Source organism: Uncinocarpus reesii, genomic scaffold, assembly GCF_000003515.1.
Source record: "Uncinocarpus reesii 1704 scaffold_3 genomic scaffold, whole genome shotgun sequence".
In the NCBI taxonomy this organism is placed as follows: Eukaryota; Fungi; Ascomycota; class Eurotiomycetes; order Onygenales; family Onygenaceae; genus Uncinocarpus; species Uncinocarpus reesii.
Window position 1 is genome coordinate 3,206,193 of NW_003052498.1, and position 16,488 is coordinate 3,222,680.

The 16,488-nt window shown below is 49.4% G+C and overlaps 5 protein-coding genes across 5 annotated transcripts; 2 read left to right on the plus strand and 3 right to left on the minus strand.

Annotated features, from left to right (window-relative positions):
- Positions 1-499: 499 nt before the first annotated feature.
- UREG_05864 (uncharacterized protein) lies at positions 500-1,688 on the minus strand (the record flags this gene model as incomplete). The annotated part of the gene is made up of 3 exons (XM_002585129.1): positions 500-1,385; positions 1,426-1,547; positions 1,656-1,688. The coding sequence occupies 3 exons, from the start codon at positions 1,686-1,688 to the stop codon at positions 500-502; spliced, it is 1,041 nt and encodes a 346-aa protein (XP_002585175.1).
- Positions 1,689-3,647: 1,959 nt separating this feature from the next.
- Positions 3,648-5,999, plus strand: UREG_05865 (uncharacterized protein; the record flags this gene model as incomplete). The annotated part of the gene is made up of 1 exon (XM_002585130.1): positions 3,648-5,999. One exon carries the CDS (start codon positions 3,648-3,650, stop codon positions 5,997-5,999), a length of 2,352 nt encoding a protein of 783 aa, XP_002585176.1.
- A 2,405-nt stretch (positions 6,000-8,404) lies between these two features.
- On the plus strand, positions 8,405-9,202 carry UREG_05866 (uncharacterized protein; the record flags this gene model as incomplete). Its single annotated transcript, XM_002585131.1, has 2 exons — positions 8,405-8,651; positions 8,712-9,202. 2 exons carry the CDS (start codon positions 8,405-8,407, stop codon positions 9,200-9,202), a joined length of 738 nt encoding a protein of 245 aa, XP_002585177.1.
- A 1,433-nt stretch (positions 9,203-10,635) lies between these two features.
- Positions 10,636-13,315, minus strand: UREG_05867 (uncharacterized protein; the record flags this gene model as incomplete). The annotated part of the gene is made up of 8 exons (XM_002585132.1): positions 10,636-10,966; positions 11,041-11,387; positions 11,443-11,912; positions 12,007-12,085; positions 12,148-12,376; positions 12,620-12,840; positions 13,029-13,046; positions 13,148-13,315. The coding sequence occupies 8 exons, from the start codon at positions 13,313-13,315 to the stop codon at positions 10,636-10,638; spliced, it is 1,863 nt and encodes a 620-aa protein (XP_002585178.1).
- A 280-nt stretch (positions 13,316-13,595) lies between these two features.
- On the minus strand, positions 13,596-16,352 carry UREG_05868 (uncharacterized protein; the record flags this gene model as incomplete). The annotated part of the gene is made up of 9 exons (XM_002585133.1): positions 13,596-13,911; positions 13,976-14,504; positions 14,626-14,695; positions 14,721-14,753; positions 15,043-15,135; positions 15,497-15,718; positions 15,820-16,049; positions 16,114-16,206; positions 16,295-16,352. 9 exons carry the CDS (start codon positions 16,350-16,352, stop codon positions 13,596-13,598), a joined length of 1,644 nt encoding a protein of 547 aa, XP_002585179.1.
- Positions 16,353-16,488: the final 136 nt, after the last annotated feature.

Consider the following 16,488-nt stretch of genomic DNA (forward strand, 5'->3'; position numbering starts at 1 on the left):
TGAGGCAGGAGATCTGGCTAAGACATGTGTAACTTGTGTTTTTCATTCTCCATGGAAATGTTCTACACCGTTACTCTCGATAACACTGAGAATTTAAAGAGTAATAAAAGAAGTCGTATAGATAAGCACCTTGATATTCTTGGGCCCTGATTTCGAATCAGATTTAATGAGGTGTAGGCAATAATCCTCCAAGGGAACTGCTAATTTGCTATCAAAATACGATATTTAAAATACTGATTAGGGAATCTGTAAGGGCATATCAGAAATTATGGACTGTAACGGAGAAACCGTGAGAAAGAGCTCCTAGTGGAAAAACAAAAGGAAATGATACCGCGTTCAATATGTCTGTTTATAAAAAATGATAATCGCTCACTCAAATACGATTTGCTCTCCTGCGTACTACTCATCATCATAAGTCGGCCGTAAATCATTGTTCGAGTCGTAGGTCCCGCTCCCATTGACTCCACGGTATATGCGGACTGCATCCTCGATTCACTTGTTAATTCGCAACATTTATCGCCGGCTGAGAGTCATCGGACCTTCTCCCCTGAGCTTTCGCAACGGCGGCAGTTTTGTATGCACAATCCTTAGAGCGTGGTTCCATTCCCGTTACCCACCAGGTAGCAGCGTGGATGATTTGAATCACACACTGCAATTCCTCCATCGTCTGTGGCGCATAAATCATGACAAAACCGACTGGTACGAATCGAAGTTTCCACCACCAGCTTTCTCTTGCCAGGGGATGGCGTTCTCCCCAGCCTTTCTCGATTACATACTTCACGTCTGCGGGGTGGAGTGTGAGGTGGAGGCTGCCATCACTTGGATGGGCATGGCAAACTTCGCCATTGCAAGTGACTTGGTTGATTAGAGTCGGCAGAGAGAATAGGCCGGTGCTGTGTTTCTCAAAGCAAGAGGTTCCGAGATACAAGTGGTCAGAATTATGGATAGATATGTCCTTGATAGCTGCTGCAAGTGCCGAGTACATGGATGCGGAGCCTCGCTGTGATACTTGACGCTGGGGAGCGATCCCAGCAACTTTGGGTCGAGGAGAATTCCTTTTCGGTAAATCCTTCAGGATGCCAGTTTGTGGACGGAGGTTAACGGGCAGGAGAGGCGGGTTTAGTGGATTCCTGAGCGCAAAAATGCGCAAAACGCAGATTCGAAGGTATCCCATGAATGTTGAAGGCGTGCCGCCTGGACCCAAAGCCAAAAACGCATGGTATCCAGACCGCACTCTCCGAATAAAAAGCGTCAGAGCTAACACGGATACCGTGGAGAACAGGGTGAACATGAGCGGCGAAGAAATGTAAGAGTTTCCAGTAAAGAGTGCCATGGATCCAGAGTAGGAATGTTGGCCTGGTAGGGAGTTTGCCTGTAAGATTAAGCTGGTGAGCATGAATAGATAAACCATTGGGTTCTGCATACCATTTCGCTTCCGGAGACTGAGGAGTAGTAGTAGCCGGTTTGTTGTGTTGGAGAATAGAAAGGAAGTAACGAATGAAGTATTCTACCCAGAGATCCTCAAAGCTCGAAAACAGGGGAGCTCTCTGAAGAGTCCAAGGTATGAAAGAGAAGTGTATGATCAGGTCTTCGAGCAAACCGTATCACAAAACTCATTTGTGCGATATTGAAGCGGCTCGAATTAAGGCACCGACGTGGAAGTCCAGCTGTAGCGATTGACCAGTCATGCCGACGCAACCACAACTCATCGGCTCGTCACTTCCTGTAAGGCGTGTGATCTAGCTGTCGGTGCTGTGAATGCTTGCAGCTTAGCTATTGGCCTAGGCCACCTTCCAGACTATATACTCTGCATTATATGTCGCCCAGGTGACATTCCAGGTACGGCCACGCCACCAGCATTGCAACCGGATTTCCCAATGGGTCAAGCTGGAGTGTCCATCATGGGTCGCCACTCTCCTTCTTTCCACGGCATTCGGCTTGAAGGTCAGACACGATGCTTTTTTTTCCCCAGGAGGCGGGTTGGAGATCTGCAGAGGAGCGCGTTGAGGATTAGAATGAAAAATGGAATACTTTGAACTACCCATGGGGATAATAAAAGTTTGGGCAATGTGTAGGCACATTCATCTCTTCCAGCAGCTCAGCAGCAAGAAGCATGAAGAACCTCTCGGGTTTGTTGCCATTGAACCATGTTGCTCGCTTGCTCATCAACTAGTCAACTTACCGGTTATTGTGACGCAAGAATCAGCCAAGGATCCACGGCAAGCAACCCCATTGATCCACGTTCGATTCTCCTCAACGTCACAAGAGGGAGGAGAGTTGAGATTTGCAAAGGTCCTCAGCAGCGAGGTGTTTTCGTTTCCGTCTTGGGAGCAGGGAGATGCTTTACTTTGACCGCCGTCCTCTGTGCGCTTGTTTTGGGGATACTGGCTCGGTTCTTCTAACTCGGGAGAATGTTTACCTATGCATCCTCGTATTCCATTATCCGTTCTTATTAGTGTCCTTGTGAAACATCTCAGCCTCGTTAGGGCTATGATAGTGTTCCAAGGATTTTCACCCAGGCTTGGTCAAAGTGTAATGGGCTACTGTCTATGTATGGAGATGCAAACTTATTGTTATCCACGCTAATTAACTAGGCATGTTGTACTCCGTACGGTCCGCCAGAATCCTTTATGCGCTACACTCCTCTAGTATGTTCTTGCTGCTTGTACTCCGTATAGACCACAGGAAAACTGATCCGATGCATGAGCATGCTTTTTACTGGTACCAGTGGACTACTACTATCTTCAAGCACAGCTAACTGAAAACGGACCGGAAGTGTTAGCTATCATCGTTAGGTTACTTGATTGGGAGTCCAGCCGGCGCCTGCATGATGTGGCCTGGGCTCAGTCATCTACACCACCACTAGAGGATATTCGGCATCCCTAGACAGACGGCAAAACCAAGCATCGTATCATGGGTTTGTCCGTCTCAATCTTTCCAGGCTTGGTTCGACAGGACTTGCTTGTGGGGTTAATCTTGAATTCTACGCTGGACGTGATGAGCCGCCCGACCCTAGAACATATTTGAAAAGCCTAGAAGTGGGCACATGGAGAATTGCTAGATGGTCATGAGGAGTGACAGCAACCAGTTTCGCTATCTGCATCATATTGATGGTGATTCCGCAAGTATAGGAGCCCTAAATCCAAGTGAATTAAGAGAGCTAAGATAGGTACATTGAATGACCGAGACAGGTCTAGCGCACAATTACTCAGCATGCTTAGTTACGCGCCAAGACTGGTTGCCGTGGTGAAAGACTGTCCGCGGCTAAAGCGGCCAATCAGCCAATTAGGTTTCAATATGGAGTCTGCGGGGCTCTGATCAGAATGCGGATTGGTGGATTTGCGACAGAACAGCCGCGCGTGTTTACATCAGGGATTCCGAGTTTGGGTTCGCTGAAGGAATGCGACGGAGGGGACGTGATTGGAACTCAACGCCCGGCTCGAACGGCTTTTCCTGGCCCAAGGAGCTCTCCCGCCACACATCTGAGAAACACCTTGCTCTTCATCCGCATCGCCCCGTCGAGTCTCCTTCAGTAACTAACTACTTGGGTGTCGGGACAATCGTGGAATGTTCAGTGGCCGATCCCTCCGATGCATTTGCCTAACTCTTGACAACGGCTCACTGCGATTTTGTCAAGATAAAACAAAATGAAGAAGCGAGACGATCCGATCAGGGAAAAGCAGCCACGCTTTTATCCTTCACGAGAAACATCCTTCGAACACGATGAAGAGTCCTCCTCGTTCTCCGACTCCTCCTATAGCACATCTTACTCCGCGAAGCCCATGCTGAAACCCTCATTTCCGCGGAAAAAGCGCATAGTTCGACCTTATCGACTCCCCCACACCGTCATGAGATGTTTTTGCTTGGGCGTTTTCTGCGCATTGGTCTTGTTCGTCTTCGCCTTGTTTCGGGTTACCTTGATGCATGCATTTATAAAGCCAGTTGAACTCAAGATTCCAGGACCAGACCTGGTATCGAAGCCACCACAGTGGGAAGGATTTCCCTTTCTTACGCGTTATTATGGCGGTATCAGGACACTAGTATCGAGGACCGAAAACGTGCCCGAATACCCGAATGATAACGAGGAAGAAAAGAAGGGGAACGGTCAAAGCTCGCTACCAAACGTCTATAAGAATGAAAAAGATAGCTCTCTGGCTCCTACCTTTGTTTTCGATCCTTATCCAAACTATACCTCTCCGGAATACGTCGCTAAGTATGGCAATAAGGAAGACTGTTTCCTGGATACCCTTAAGAAAGTGTCAATCCCGTACGTTCGTCACTACAATGGTATTCCAAAAGGGTTTCCGGATGCCATAATGGGTTCGACCAAATTGCTTGGAATCAAAGACGACGTTTGTTTCGATCGATTCGGTCGTTTAGGTCCTTACGGCTTAGGGTACGGATCTCAGATTGGAGGCAGTGGAGCTGGACTCGAGGGGGACAGAGCTGGCGTAGAATCTATTTGGGGCCACACTCCGCCAGTCGACTTTCGCAAGGTGAAGTGGGCCGACGCTCAAGATCGTTGTGCTTCTGCCAACAAACACCGTTTCTCAGACGTGCCAGGCTCGGGAAGGGAGAACTTTCGGGCTTTTCCAGCAGGAAAAGGACATAAAAAAGAGCTAAGAGGAGAAAGATTTTCCACAAATGCCACAGTTGGAACCAACCGCCTTCCACGGACTGCTTTTATCATTCGTACGTGGCATGATTTCCAGTACAATACAGAGACCATTTTGTACTTGCGGTCACTGATATCAGAACTCTCCCTGATGTCTGGCGGAGAATACTTCGTCCACTTCCTGATCCACGTGAAAGATGATAACCTTCAGATTTGGGCCGACGATGGAATCTACGATCGTGTCCTGCAAGCCGCTCTCCCAAAGGAGTTTCAAGGGATGGGCACCCTGTGGTCAGAAAGGCAGATGGGATTGATATATGGCGGGCTGGAGGAGTCATTTGCGCGAAACCTCCCGGTTCATGGGGTCTACAGGAGCACGTTTATGCCGCTGCAATACTTTGCCCATCGGCACCCGGAATACGATTTCTACTGGAACTGGGAAGTGGACATACGGTATACGGGACACTGGTATCATTTGATGGAGAAGCTCGCACAATGGTCAAAGCGACAGCCACGCAAGGGATTGTGGGAACGGAACTCAAGGTTCTACATCCCCGCAGTGCACGGATCATGGGAAGATTTCCGACAAATGGTCCGCGTACAAACCGAAATCGGGACCAATAGCCCAAATAATATGTGGAGTGCGGTGAAGAAAGATCAGCCTAAAGGCTATCGGCTTGGAGAGCTCCAAGGAGACAAACCGATTTGGGGCCCAGAACGACCTGCATCAGAACGGGATATCCTAAAGGTAGACAACGAAGGCATACCGCCAACCACGTACGAAAGAGATACGTATGAATGGGGTGTGGGTGAAGATGCTGACCTCATTGTTTTAAACCCGTTATTCGATCCTGAAGGGACAACCTGGCTTCTCAAAGACGACGTCACCGGGTACGACAAGGAGAGTGAGCGTCCGCCCCGACGAGCAGCAATCATCACCGCCTCTCGCCTTTCCCGCAAATTGTTGCAAACGATGCACCGCGAGACTAGCTTAAAACGCCACACGATGTTTTCCGAAATGTGGCCTGCCACGACTTGCCTCCATCACGGGTTCAAGGCCGTGTATGCTCCGCATTCCGTCTACATTGACCGGCGGTGGCCCTTGACGTACCTGGAGTCGGTTTTCAACGGAGGCAGAAACGGCGCCAGTGGCGGAGCGCGCACGTCTATATTCGGGGATCGAGAGCACAACTTCAAAGGGACGACGTGGTTCTACTCCGCGGGCCATGCGTCGAATCTGTGGACTCGATGGCTGGGGTACAAAGTGAACAACGATGGCGGGGAAGACTTTGAGCTCGCTAACGAGGGGCGCATGTGTCTTCCCCCGATGCTGCTACACCCCGTGAAAGATGTGAGTATGATGGTCGAAAGCAGCGGCCGGTGAGCACGCCATTTCATCCCCCGCGCGAGATACGGTATCTCGAACTTTCGAGATACCGTCGAAAGTCTATTCCGAGATGATACGACTCTCTTTTCCGGTCCTACTTCCTCCTTTAATCTAAATGTGTTGTCGGCAAGCCGTCTTTTTTTTTTTTTACTTTCCGCCTCTTTCGCCGTGTCCCAGGCTACGTTCGAACTGCAAGCCGGGGTAGGATCGTTACACTTTGTCTCGTGTACGATGAGGTTGATATGGTAACTTCATGCACTCCGCACTCGGCAGGGGGATCGACGCATGGTTTTTGTGACTGATAATCTTCAGTCTCCTGATGATTGTATGCGCATATGGGTTTTTGTGATTTGATGACGGGATTGTTTTTCTTCTTATCTACCGAGGAGTTGGGAAAAGGCGGTAATACTATCGAGGCGCCCGGGACATGACTTTGGTGTTTCTGGCGTTTCTGGGAGCGATCAGATCACGGCATGCATTAAGGGTCGACAGGGTCATGGGGGATTGTTTTTCGAGCAGGGTCAAAAAGCCAATTTGACAACTATACTCCGTATGCAGCTTCACTTGTATAGCTTCAATATAAGATCAGTATTATTGTATGTACAAAGTTTGTTTTCTCTCGCGGATGATATGGACAGACCTTGTTCAGAGATTGAGTAAGAAAACAGCAATATTGAAGCTGATATCAACAGCCATTAATATTAAAGTCTCACCGATGCAAAGGTCCCGGAAAGTTCGATAGCGCCACTACGAAGGGAAACCCTTGCTGGGGACATGTCGAGATGCTACGCTTAGAATCTGGGGCATCCCTGCTGTCCCTCATGATGCTGCATCTGGACGTCAAAACCGACTGGCGGGAGATCACCAGACCATCAACCACGTGTCAGTTTCTTGCAGTCAGTTCACAGTTGGAGGATGGGAAGGGCCCAAGCAGTCGCCAGTGGTGGGATGCCCGCAAATAGTGGTCGGGGACGGGGCGACGAACGATGGGTCTTGTAGCCGGATGTCACGTAGCATTACCATATTTCTTTGCTGGCATGCTCACTGCGAGCCGTATTTCACTTTCAACGGCTCTTGTCCAAGAGCTTAGCTTAGAATGGCAATTTAACACTTGGCTGTTTGCTGCAGCCCCGGAGGTCTCAAGCGTGCACATGTCGCGGCGGATGACGGCCCTGTTTCCGAAATTGGTTAATCTAACCATGTGTACAGAGTACAGCTGTTCTTTTCCCGCTCTGCTATTGCCTAGAGACGGAGGACGATGTCAAGAATGAGAATGTGGATGGGGGAACAAGGGAGGGCAATGGAGATACCGCAACCTGGTCTTGGGGCGTGCCGGAATGCTGGTCTTCGAGGGAAAAAGCTTAGGAGAATTGACGTCTCTCGGAGAATGTTGCAGAGGGTACGGAGTATGGCGAAGCCGGAGATGGCGACAAAATGCAGCATCGTGCATGTTTGGTATGTGTTATTTGATGGGATGCTCGGGGTTGGTGTCAGGGATCTGTCCAATGTCAGTCGATTGTGTATGTTAGCGAGCTCAATCCGCAGATGCAAGGGAGGGAAGACAATCAATGAGAGCTGCGCCATTGCCTTCGAAACCGCCGCCGGCCGGAGCAGGGCAGCCTGTGCCAGCGTCCCATCCAAAGGAGTGTTCCTGGCCCAGGCATTGGCGCTTAACGAGACCCTGCTATTGCTCAGGGTGCTGCCGATCGCTGCAGCCAGAGAGAGCGTAGCCATGGCTCCTGATGCTGATAGGCAAACTGAGCTCCAGCACCGAAACAGACCTAAAAATACCGCCATCCCAGTGATGATCCATCCACACGGCTCAGGTTGCACCAGGCCCAGCCGGATTGGTCAATGGGGATATCTTCACCGGAGCCATTGTTTGATGAATGTGTCTCTTGGGCAAAGAGCACAGCGATGATTGGGGGTCTCTCTTGGTTGTCCCAGCCACCACTGCATGGTGATGGACGGCGGGAAGGCGACATCAATCACGGGTGAAAGGAGCTTCCATTCACTATTTTTGGGCTTTTTCTTTTTCTCTGCAGTGAATGCGCACAGGAGCCACCCGGCGGTTCATTCTTATTTAATGGGGATCGGCCTTTGTGCTCCCTTCAGCTTCTTTTCCTTTCTCACTCTCCGTCTGGATCAAGCCATTGTTCGCCTGCAGCTCTAGAACCGCGATTGTATCCTTGCTGTAACTGCATCCATCAGCTCTTATTATACCTTGCGGATATACCACCCACCCTTGTTCGAATCTCGATCCAAGTCGACATCAAGAAACCCTATCGAAGCTATTTAATATCACTGTTCTGCACCATCCCGATCCTCCTCCCGTACATCCAGGGTCGCATTCCATTTGCAACGCACATCCCTATCCTTTTGTTGATCTGTTCAGATTCAAGATGCATGCCAAAGCTCTTCTTGCCTGCTCGCTCCTGAGCGCAGCCTGTGTTGTGGCAGAGACTGGAAAGCTTGGGGATGCCGATGAGACTCAAAACAACCCTTTCCGCACTGTCTATGAGGCTACCCTCCTCGCCAAAGAAGGTACCAACCTTCGCGGCTCTGTCACTGTCAGCGGTTCACCTGACGGCCGTGGCATCATCTACAACGTCGATTTCACTGGATTCCCCGCCGAAGGAGGCCCATTCAGTCAGTGATGACCATCCACTTGCTTCCATGTTGACCTTGCATCTAATACTTTGTCTTTAGCGTACCACGTCCATGACCAGCCCGTTCCTGAGGATGGCAACTGCACCAAGACTCTTGCCCATCTGGATCCTTATATTCGTGGAGAAGTTCCCCCATGCGACGCTTCTAAGCCAGAAACTTGCCAGGTCGGCGACCTGAGCGGCAAATACGGCAACATTGAGGGCATCGAGGGCGAAGAGCGCTACAAGAAGGCATATATTGACCGCTACACCGCGATCACTCCTGGTATCGGCGCTTTCGTTGGAAACCGCTCCATCGTGGTCCACTACGCCAACAAAACGCGCATTAACTGCGGAAACTTTGTTTTGAAGACAACCAACCCCGGAGGCCCTGGTCTTCCGTGCCGTGACGGAAAATGCTCAACTGGAACTCCAATTCGTGGGAGCCCAAGCCGTCCTACAGGCCCTCCGATGTTCGAGGGAGATGCTTCGAAGGTGAGCGCATTCTCCGCTACGGGAATCCTCGCTATTGTGATTGGACTGTTGTGGTGATGTGATCAAATGTTGCTCTCGATGCTTTACAACGGATTATGATGGCTCTCGGTGGCGTCTAGGAAGACTATGTTCTACCCTTGTTTTTTTCCCTTTGGCTTCTGTATTCTTATGGGCTGGAAAATGCTTCGGTTCCTCTTCACAATGATACTTCGGGTTGGTTGGGTGGAGATCACGCACACTTCTTTCACTTCTTGTTCAGATTTGATATTCTGACATTAATATCGCTGAACCCATTAATGTTTTATTCATTGTTACGGTTAAAATTTAGAGAGAAAAAAAATCCCGGCGCCAGTTATGGCTTGTTTTCATCCGATACAAATTGACTGACCATTTCACATAGTAAACCTCTGACGTCGCCAGCGATGAGCAAGGTCATGGGGGCCACGCAACTTTTCGTTTCGACTGGATATAATTCCGCATGCGGGTTCTTTTGGTTTGGCTGATCCGGGCTGGATTTCACAGCGAATCGCAAGTATTGGCCGATGAGGTCAATGACATTCACCAGGCCAGGAAGATCTGCATGTTTGTTTGCTTTTTTGAATTTCTCTCCTTGACTTCATTGGACATATTTGAACCCACTGAACATATTTTTCTCGAATGAAGCTTTGGCTCTGTACATACATGACCAATTGTGGAATATTACATATTACAACTTTTGTTTCCTGTGCTGGTGACATGTAGCTTAGCTGAATGCTGACTTGATATTTTGAATCCAATGGCCTTAGAGAGTGTAATGTTTATGATTGCCGGCTGGAGAGTGATTTTTGTTCTAGGCCTAACCACACAAGTCCATGGTTTCAGTGAGTCATGGCGTCCATGGATATCAAGCTCTGTTGAACCATGACGGCCCAGATAATCCAAAAGGGGTACAGGGTAACTATGATGAACCTGGGTAACCCTCGGATATTTCAGATGATGTGTATATATCCTAACTGCGTGCCATTGCGTGTTTCTTGACCCATGGTGTAACCAACCAGCGGTCCGTCGGGCGAAGCAAGAAAAGCAAACCTGCATAATGGATGATATCACTAGTGAGGGGTATTAATCATGTTTCCAGTGAGTATATTAAATTGTATGCTAGAATATATAGATCTAGATTTTCATCTTGAAAAGCACAAAAGACGCAATGATATCCTTTGACTGCCTCGACACATTTGGGGTTGATCTACAGGTCCCGCAGGTGTGAAGCCCAAAAGCTTGACATCCAGGCCATTTCAATGATTTCAAAAATTTCCGACTGGCCGTGCCATTTCCCCCGAGTAACGCATGCGTCTCCAGAATATTTGATTTTCAGTAACTGGGTGAATCGACGGACCAACCATGTTGTTGAAACAGTCGTCAGTATTTATTTGGCTCTAGGGTATCAAGAAGGGCGAGGCAGTTATCGTATACTAGATATCGTATTGGAAGGCTGTAAAATAACGGAGTTTCTAAATTTCTTCAACACCGTGTAACTCCAGCTTTCCCGCGGTATAATCACCCGGGCAGTCGGAAATATCAACCAAGAACAGGGGAAAAATGTAAAACGGGGCCAATGGCCGGTTAGCAAGGAAAGTAGTTCCAAAAAGATTCTTCTCCATCGGAGGGATGTGTCCAAAAAGAAGTTGGCTAGACTTCTTGCGCCCAGCGGCGTTCTCGAAGTGGCATCTCTTCACCGGCTTGGGCGCGAGAGCAATCCTGTTCGCGTCGCCAGGCCCAATACTCTCCGAGGCGCTCTTCAGCGTAATTTGCATAATCGAAATCGATTTGGGAAATCGTGGCCTGAATCAATGCCCAAACACCCCTATCGCACATGTCAGTTATCCATACTTTGAAGCGTGAACATCGAGAGTTACCAGTAGAAGCCGGGAATTCCCCTAAACCGGTCAACGTCTTGGAACAGAGTCTCTACAGCATCTTGTTCGCTTTTCCCGAGGTCTGCATATTTACTGTAGCTTCGCACGTATTCAGTGAGAAACCCGCGGCGAACGGAGCGTGTGGGCATCATGTTGTAGTCACAGTCATAACCACCCCACTCCGCAAAGTGGTTTGCGATGTCGAACGCCGCCGGTGATGGTGTAGCGTACTCGTAATCTATAAAACTGACGGTTTCAACCGAATCATCCTCGGGCAAAACGGCGCTTGCTGATTTTGGCTGCCGGATGACATTGGCACATAAAAGGTCACAATGTGCGAAGACCAGCTGGTTCGGTTTTAGCCCAACTCAAAACGACGCGGAAGAGAGCACTGAAACCTACCCCATCTTCGCCAATTCCTGATTTATCGTCCAATTCTGCAACAATTCTTTCGAATTCCTTCTGTAGTCGTTTACGCCTTTCACGTTCCTTGTCCGTATTGACAGGGAGGGCAAGGATCCATTTTTGCAGTACGGTCCAAAGAGTGGGTGTTCCTTTCCCTTGCGTTCTAACGGGTGTAATATCATCGTTGCTTTTCTCGGGAGATTTGGCATCTCCGTTAATATGGGCATTTGCACCCTCGATCACGGATTCTGGAATTCCGGGGTTAGTGGTACTGTCACTGATCGGGAGGACGGCATGCCATTGGGCAAGTCGCCGCGCAACCCCGCGCCAGATAGGTGGTTGGGTAAGGTCATGCGGAGAGGCTACCTGTCCACGAATAAAGCGATACAGGAGGCCGTTCTTAAATCGAGCCAGGAGGGGCGGTGCGAGACCCTTGGACGAAAGCAACGCGTGGGATCGAACTTCCTCTATATATCGGAGATTAGTTAGTTGGTCCACCATTCGCCTAGAGTAGTGGTTCAAACGAACTTTCTCTGTCTATCAGAACCTCTGTATGATTACCATAAGCTCTCATCAACACCGCTTCGCTGTCGATTTCCTCGTCGGTCATACCCGGGGCTCTCCGAATGATTTTCAACAGCTTGCACAGCACATTAGCAACGAACGCGTCAGGATATTCGGGCACCATGTCGAAGCACACACCGTGTTTGTGATACCATCAGTGAATCTCACGAATTCAATCTTGCCTTCAGCATGCTCCCACTCCGGGCGCAGTGCAAGAACAAGTCTCAATGCAGAAGCCTGAGAATCGGCATGGTTATACGACAAAGGAATGTACCTCACGGATACATGGCCTCCGTTTTGGGTCGAATGGCCGGAAGTCATCGCGGTCACAGGTCTCTGTTGAAGGTGGGGGAGGTAGAGCGAGGGGCTGTGGGCGAACAATGCGAGGGCAGGTCAGACGCCGATAAATATGCACGGATTCCACGCACACTGCCAGCATCAATTAGAATGAGTTTCTATAGCTAGCAAACAGCATGAAGTATGAGAAGCAACGGGCGGCCGGGCACAGTTGGTACAACACAGCGACCAATTATCACATGGTTTTCTCCACTGGAGGAGTTGGCCCTCAACACCCAACTATCCTTGACGTAGATCAACAGAGCAAACATACCAGGTACAGCAGCAGGCGCAAATGTGTGTTTTCATCCAATTCCCAAGAGCACCGGACCAGGCGAACAGGCGAAAAGGGGGAGAGGGGAGAGGGAAAACCTGGTCTCGTGCTCCAGATGCTGTTCCTGGCGCACTGGCAACATGGCCTAGCGCGGAGAACGAGGCAGAATTGCTTATTTTGGCTCTAGCCGAAGTTTGGCTCCCGGACAAACTCCCATGGCTCTGCGGCGGACGAATAGGAGCTTATTTCCACGGGCCCACTGCGCCAATGCAGTTAGCGCCACGCTGCCTGGGCGAGTCTAGACGCGCCTCCGATTGGCTCATTTTACACGGCTCGTCCAATGAGCGGGCGCAGAGGGACAGATTATTATATAATACGCTCACCTAGTTTAGGACTAGCGCAGTCTTACCGAGTCACGTGCATAGCACTACAAAAGATTTTCTCGCGCACTGAAAATTTGCTTCTTTTTTCTCTTCTTCTTTTCTCCATCATCAGTAGAGGTTTACATTGACCATGTAAATTTCATACCGGAGCTCCGTCAATGACGGCTTGCTGAGGGTTGTTCTGCTTTTCTCTGTGGATTTCCTTCCGTTCCCGGCTTCGCAGAAAACAGTTGATTTGACGACTTGCGTCTTTGACATCTTGCATGGCGGGACTTTTGATTGTGAAGTCCCGTCTATGGAGGAGGCGTGACATTATGAATTTTGATATCTCTGCCATTTAGGATTTTCTTGTGATTTGCTAGCTAGCCTGACTCTGGCAGCGATTCCGTTATTATAGTGTACTCTTCAGCATAGAACAATATTACGAATTTTCACAAACGGACAAGATTTGTCAAAAACGCTTTTGGACGTTTGTCCTCGCTCCCATGGAGTGACCTACCACCAGCCCTCAGTCATTCCTTGCCAGAAAGTTATTCAAACTGCACCGAAGCACGAGTGGCTCATAATCATCACATTTTCCACTCATACGTTCTTCAAGCCTTTGTTGCTCGCCCAGTCTGGATGATCTCGCCGGTCCTCTGATCGTTGCTCCGCAAAACAGGCCAGCTTGAGCCATCAGCCTTGACCAGCGTCAATTCCATTTTCGTCCCCATGATCTTATACGTCGATTTCTGTGTGTCGATAGGCGCGAACAGCTCATATGTGTCCAAGAATCGCTTGTTGTCGGTTGTTGGGAGGTCAAACTTGATCGTTGTCGGCGAGGAAAAGTCAACTTTCGCCGTGTCTTTATCAATCTTCTTCAGATAGAATGAAACCATCACAGTGGAGGGAGTCTGGTAGAAATCCGTGCTACAAGAAAAGAAGAATATGTTAAGAGGAGCGCTCACAGCCACTGGAGCTTCGACGAACTCACCGAACAGTATCAACCTTCTCCTCTTTCTTTCCCTTGCCGATAAACAGGTGTCTCGCCTTCGTCGCACAGCCGGGAATCTTCATAAACTCGTCGAACTCCAGCACCCTTCTTTTGCAACAACTCCATCCTTTGCTCCCCTCATGGAAAATCGGTTGTCCGGGGTGATGCACACATTCTTCTGCATCTCTGGACGCGCCGGGATTATATGTCGCCTTGCAGCCTCTCCGACGGCACTCCGTATTAGCGGGAATTTCTAGTGACGGGTCATCGGATTCCGATTCTGGGGGTGCGGGGGAACCGCTTGGTGGCGTTTGGACACCAGTAGCACCGAGAGTCGAGGGTGGATGGCTGGGTCTCGTTTGGGAGATCGGGACAGTCTTTCGAACAGGAGCTAATTCGTCTTCCACGCCTGCTTTTGGCGCTTCTGCTGCTGGCGTGTCATCCACGGCCGAGTGTTTTCCAACCGTGCATGGCGGGATCTCCAAGAACTCTTCAAAGGTTAGAACTCGCGGCTTGCAACATTCCCAGCCTGGTTGAACGGAAATCAATTAGCCGCTATGGTTCAAAGAGGAGCCTGGAGCATCTATTTCCGTGTAAAACACGTAGACAAGAGCGCAAGTTCTGGTACGAAGCTGTTTGCATTTACCTACCTTTCTGCCCCTCATGGAACTTCGGCGGGCCAGGATGGTAGTGACATGGCTCATCGAGGTCCTCAAACTCCTTCCCGCAACCTTTGTGGACACACTTTAGAGGCATTTTTATATTTCAAGAGGCCAACCTGTATGTAGACTGTATGTTCATCCACCAGAAAGACGAGTATTATCGCGGGCACATGGATTGAGGGCGGGACTTTTAGTGCCAGCGGAACAAAAGCTCCCCAAGCCGTCGAAGCTTCTGGATTTTCTCTTCCAACAATTCAAGCCGCAACGTCGCCATCAACAAATCCAATTGACTTTGCTCCGAACAAGCGGAAACTATGCGTGCGACCAGATTCCTCTCGCAGAACCTTCGACTGACATTATTCACGCGAGTGAATTGTTCCCTCTGCGATGTCGTCAAGCACACACTGGGCCAGGTCCGAAGCCGACGACCGTTCGACTACTCCGAGGTGGACGTGTTGAAGAACAAGGAATGGAAACAAGCATATCAATATGAAGTGCCTGTTTTACATATTCAAAAATCAATCGTCTCCAGCGGAAATCCAGAGACTCTCTCGGAAGCTAAAAAGCTATTCCATCGATTTACGGCAGAGGAGTTAGAAAAGGCCATGGATGAAGTTGAACAGTCAAACTGATCCGGTAAGTCAAGCTATACATTTACGGAGTAGTATGGTTAAAATTGATAGATTGCGCAAATTTCTAGTTCCTACATCAAGTCGTCTTTCATCCCGCCTCATGCCCCCTTCGCAGTCTTCAGCGCACTGGCAAATTGCGTCGCAAATGCGGAGACGTCGGATGTAACAGAGATCTATACCAAATATCAGAAAGATCGATCCGGAAGGGATTCGAGCAATGGTCATACCATGTGGAACCCTTGTTCGGCAAACTTCTTCGCCATTTCACCGTTTGAACTGTATATACCCGCCCTTTTGCCATTTTCCACCGCAGCCTTGCGGATGCGCTCGATCGCCGCCTCCAGCTCCGGGTGGAAACCATCTATCACTGGCCTGCCAATGTTGTTTCCCAAATCATATGGGCCGACAAGCAACACGTCTATACCCGGAACTTTGGCGATTTCCTCGACCTTGAATTCACATCCACTTGTATTAGTTATGACGGGCGCTATTTCTTTTCCACGTGTACGATAGCGGGAGACCCATTGCCAGGAGGTTTTGGACAACGCACATTTTTTAGAGCTTCCTTTGTTTCAATTTGCACAATCGTAAGCAAAGCATCGTTGGCCTGAAGCAAATATTCAGTACTAGACATATTTCCAAAGGATCCCAGGGCAAAAGGGCTGCCAAAGCCTCTTTTCCCCATGGGTGGGAATTTTGCGGCTTCCACTAGCTTTCTCGCATCTTCGACAGTTTCGAGTAGGGGTACAAGCACCCCATGAGCCCCGGAATCAAGAGCACCTTGAATTCAACATCAGTGGCTATTTCATCTGATCCGCTTTTTTCACCTAAAGCGAGCTCATACGTTTAACCATCCAGCCTTCATTTGCGGCAACACGGACTATCGGGCTGACGCCTAATGAAGCAATTGCGCCGACAGCCTCGTGCATTTCGGCATCTGGTATCGTTTTGGGGGGTCAGTGTGAAGTCTCTCCTATTTGAATCCCTTATGTGACTCGCACGGCTTTGAGCCTCAAGCATCGTACCTGCGATATTCCCATGTTCAGTATCAACACAGATCCAATCAAAGCCACTTCGGGCCATTATGCGAGCATGGTTGGCCCCTGGCAACATCTGCCATGCGCCGAATGACAGGCCCTGGCCGGCCTGGAGCGCTGTTCGTAACCTATTTGCGGCTTGCATTGTTTTAAGTAGCTGTTTTTTCTCTAATGGATCAGGA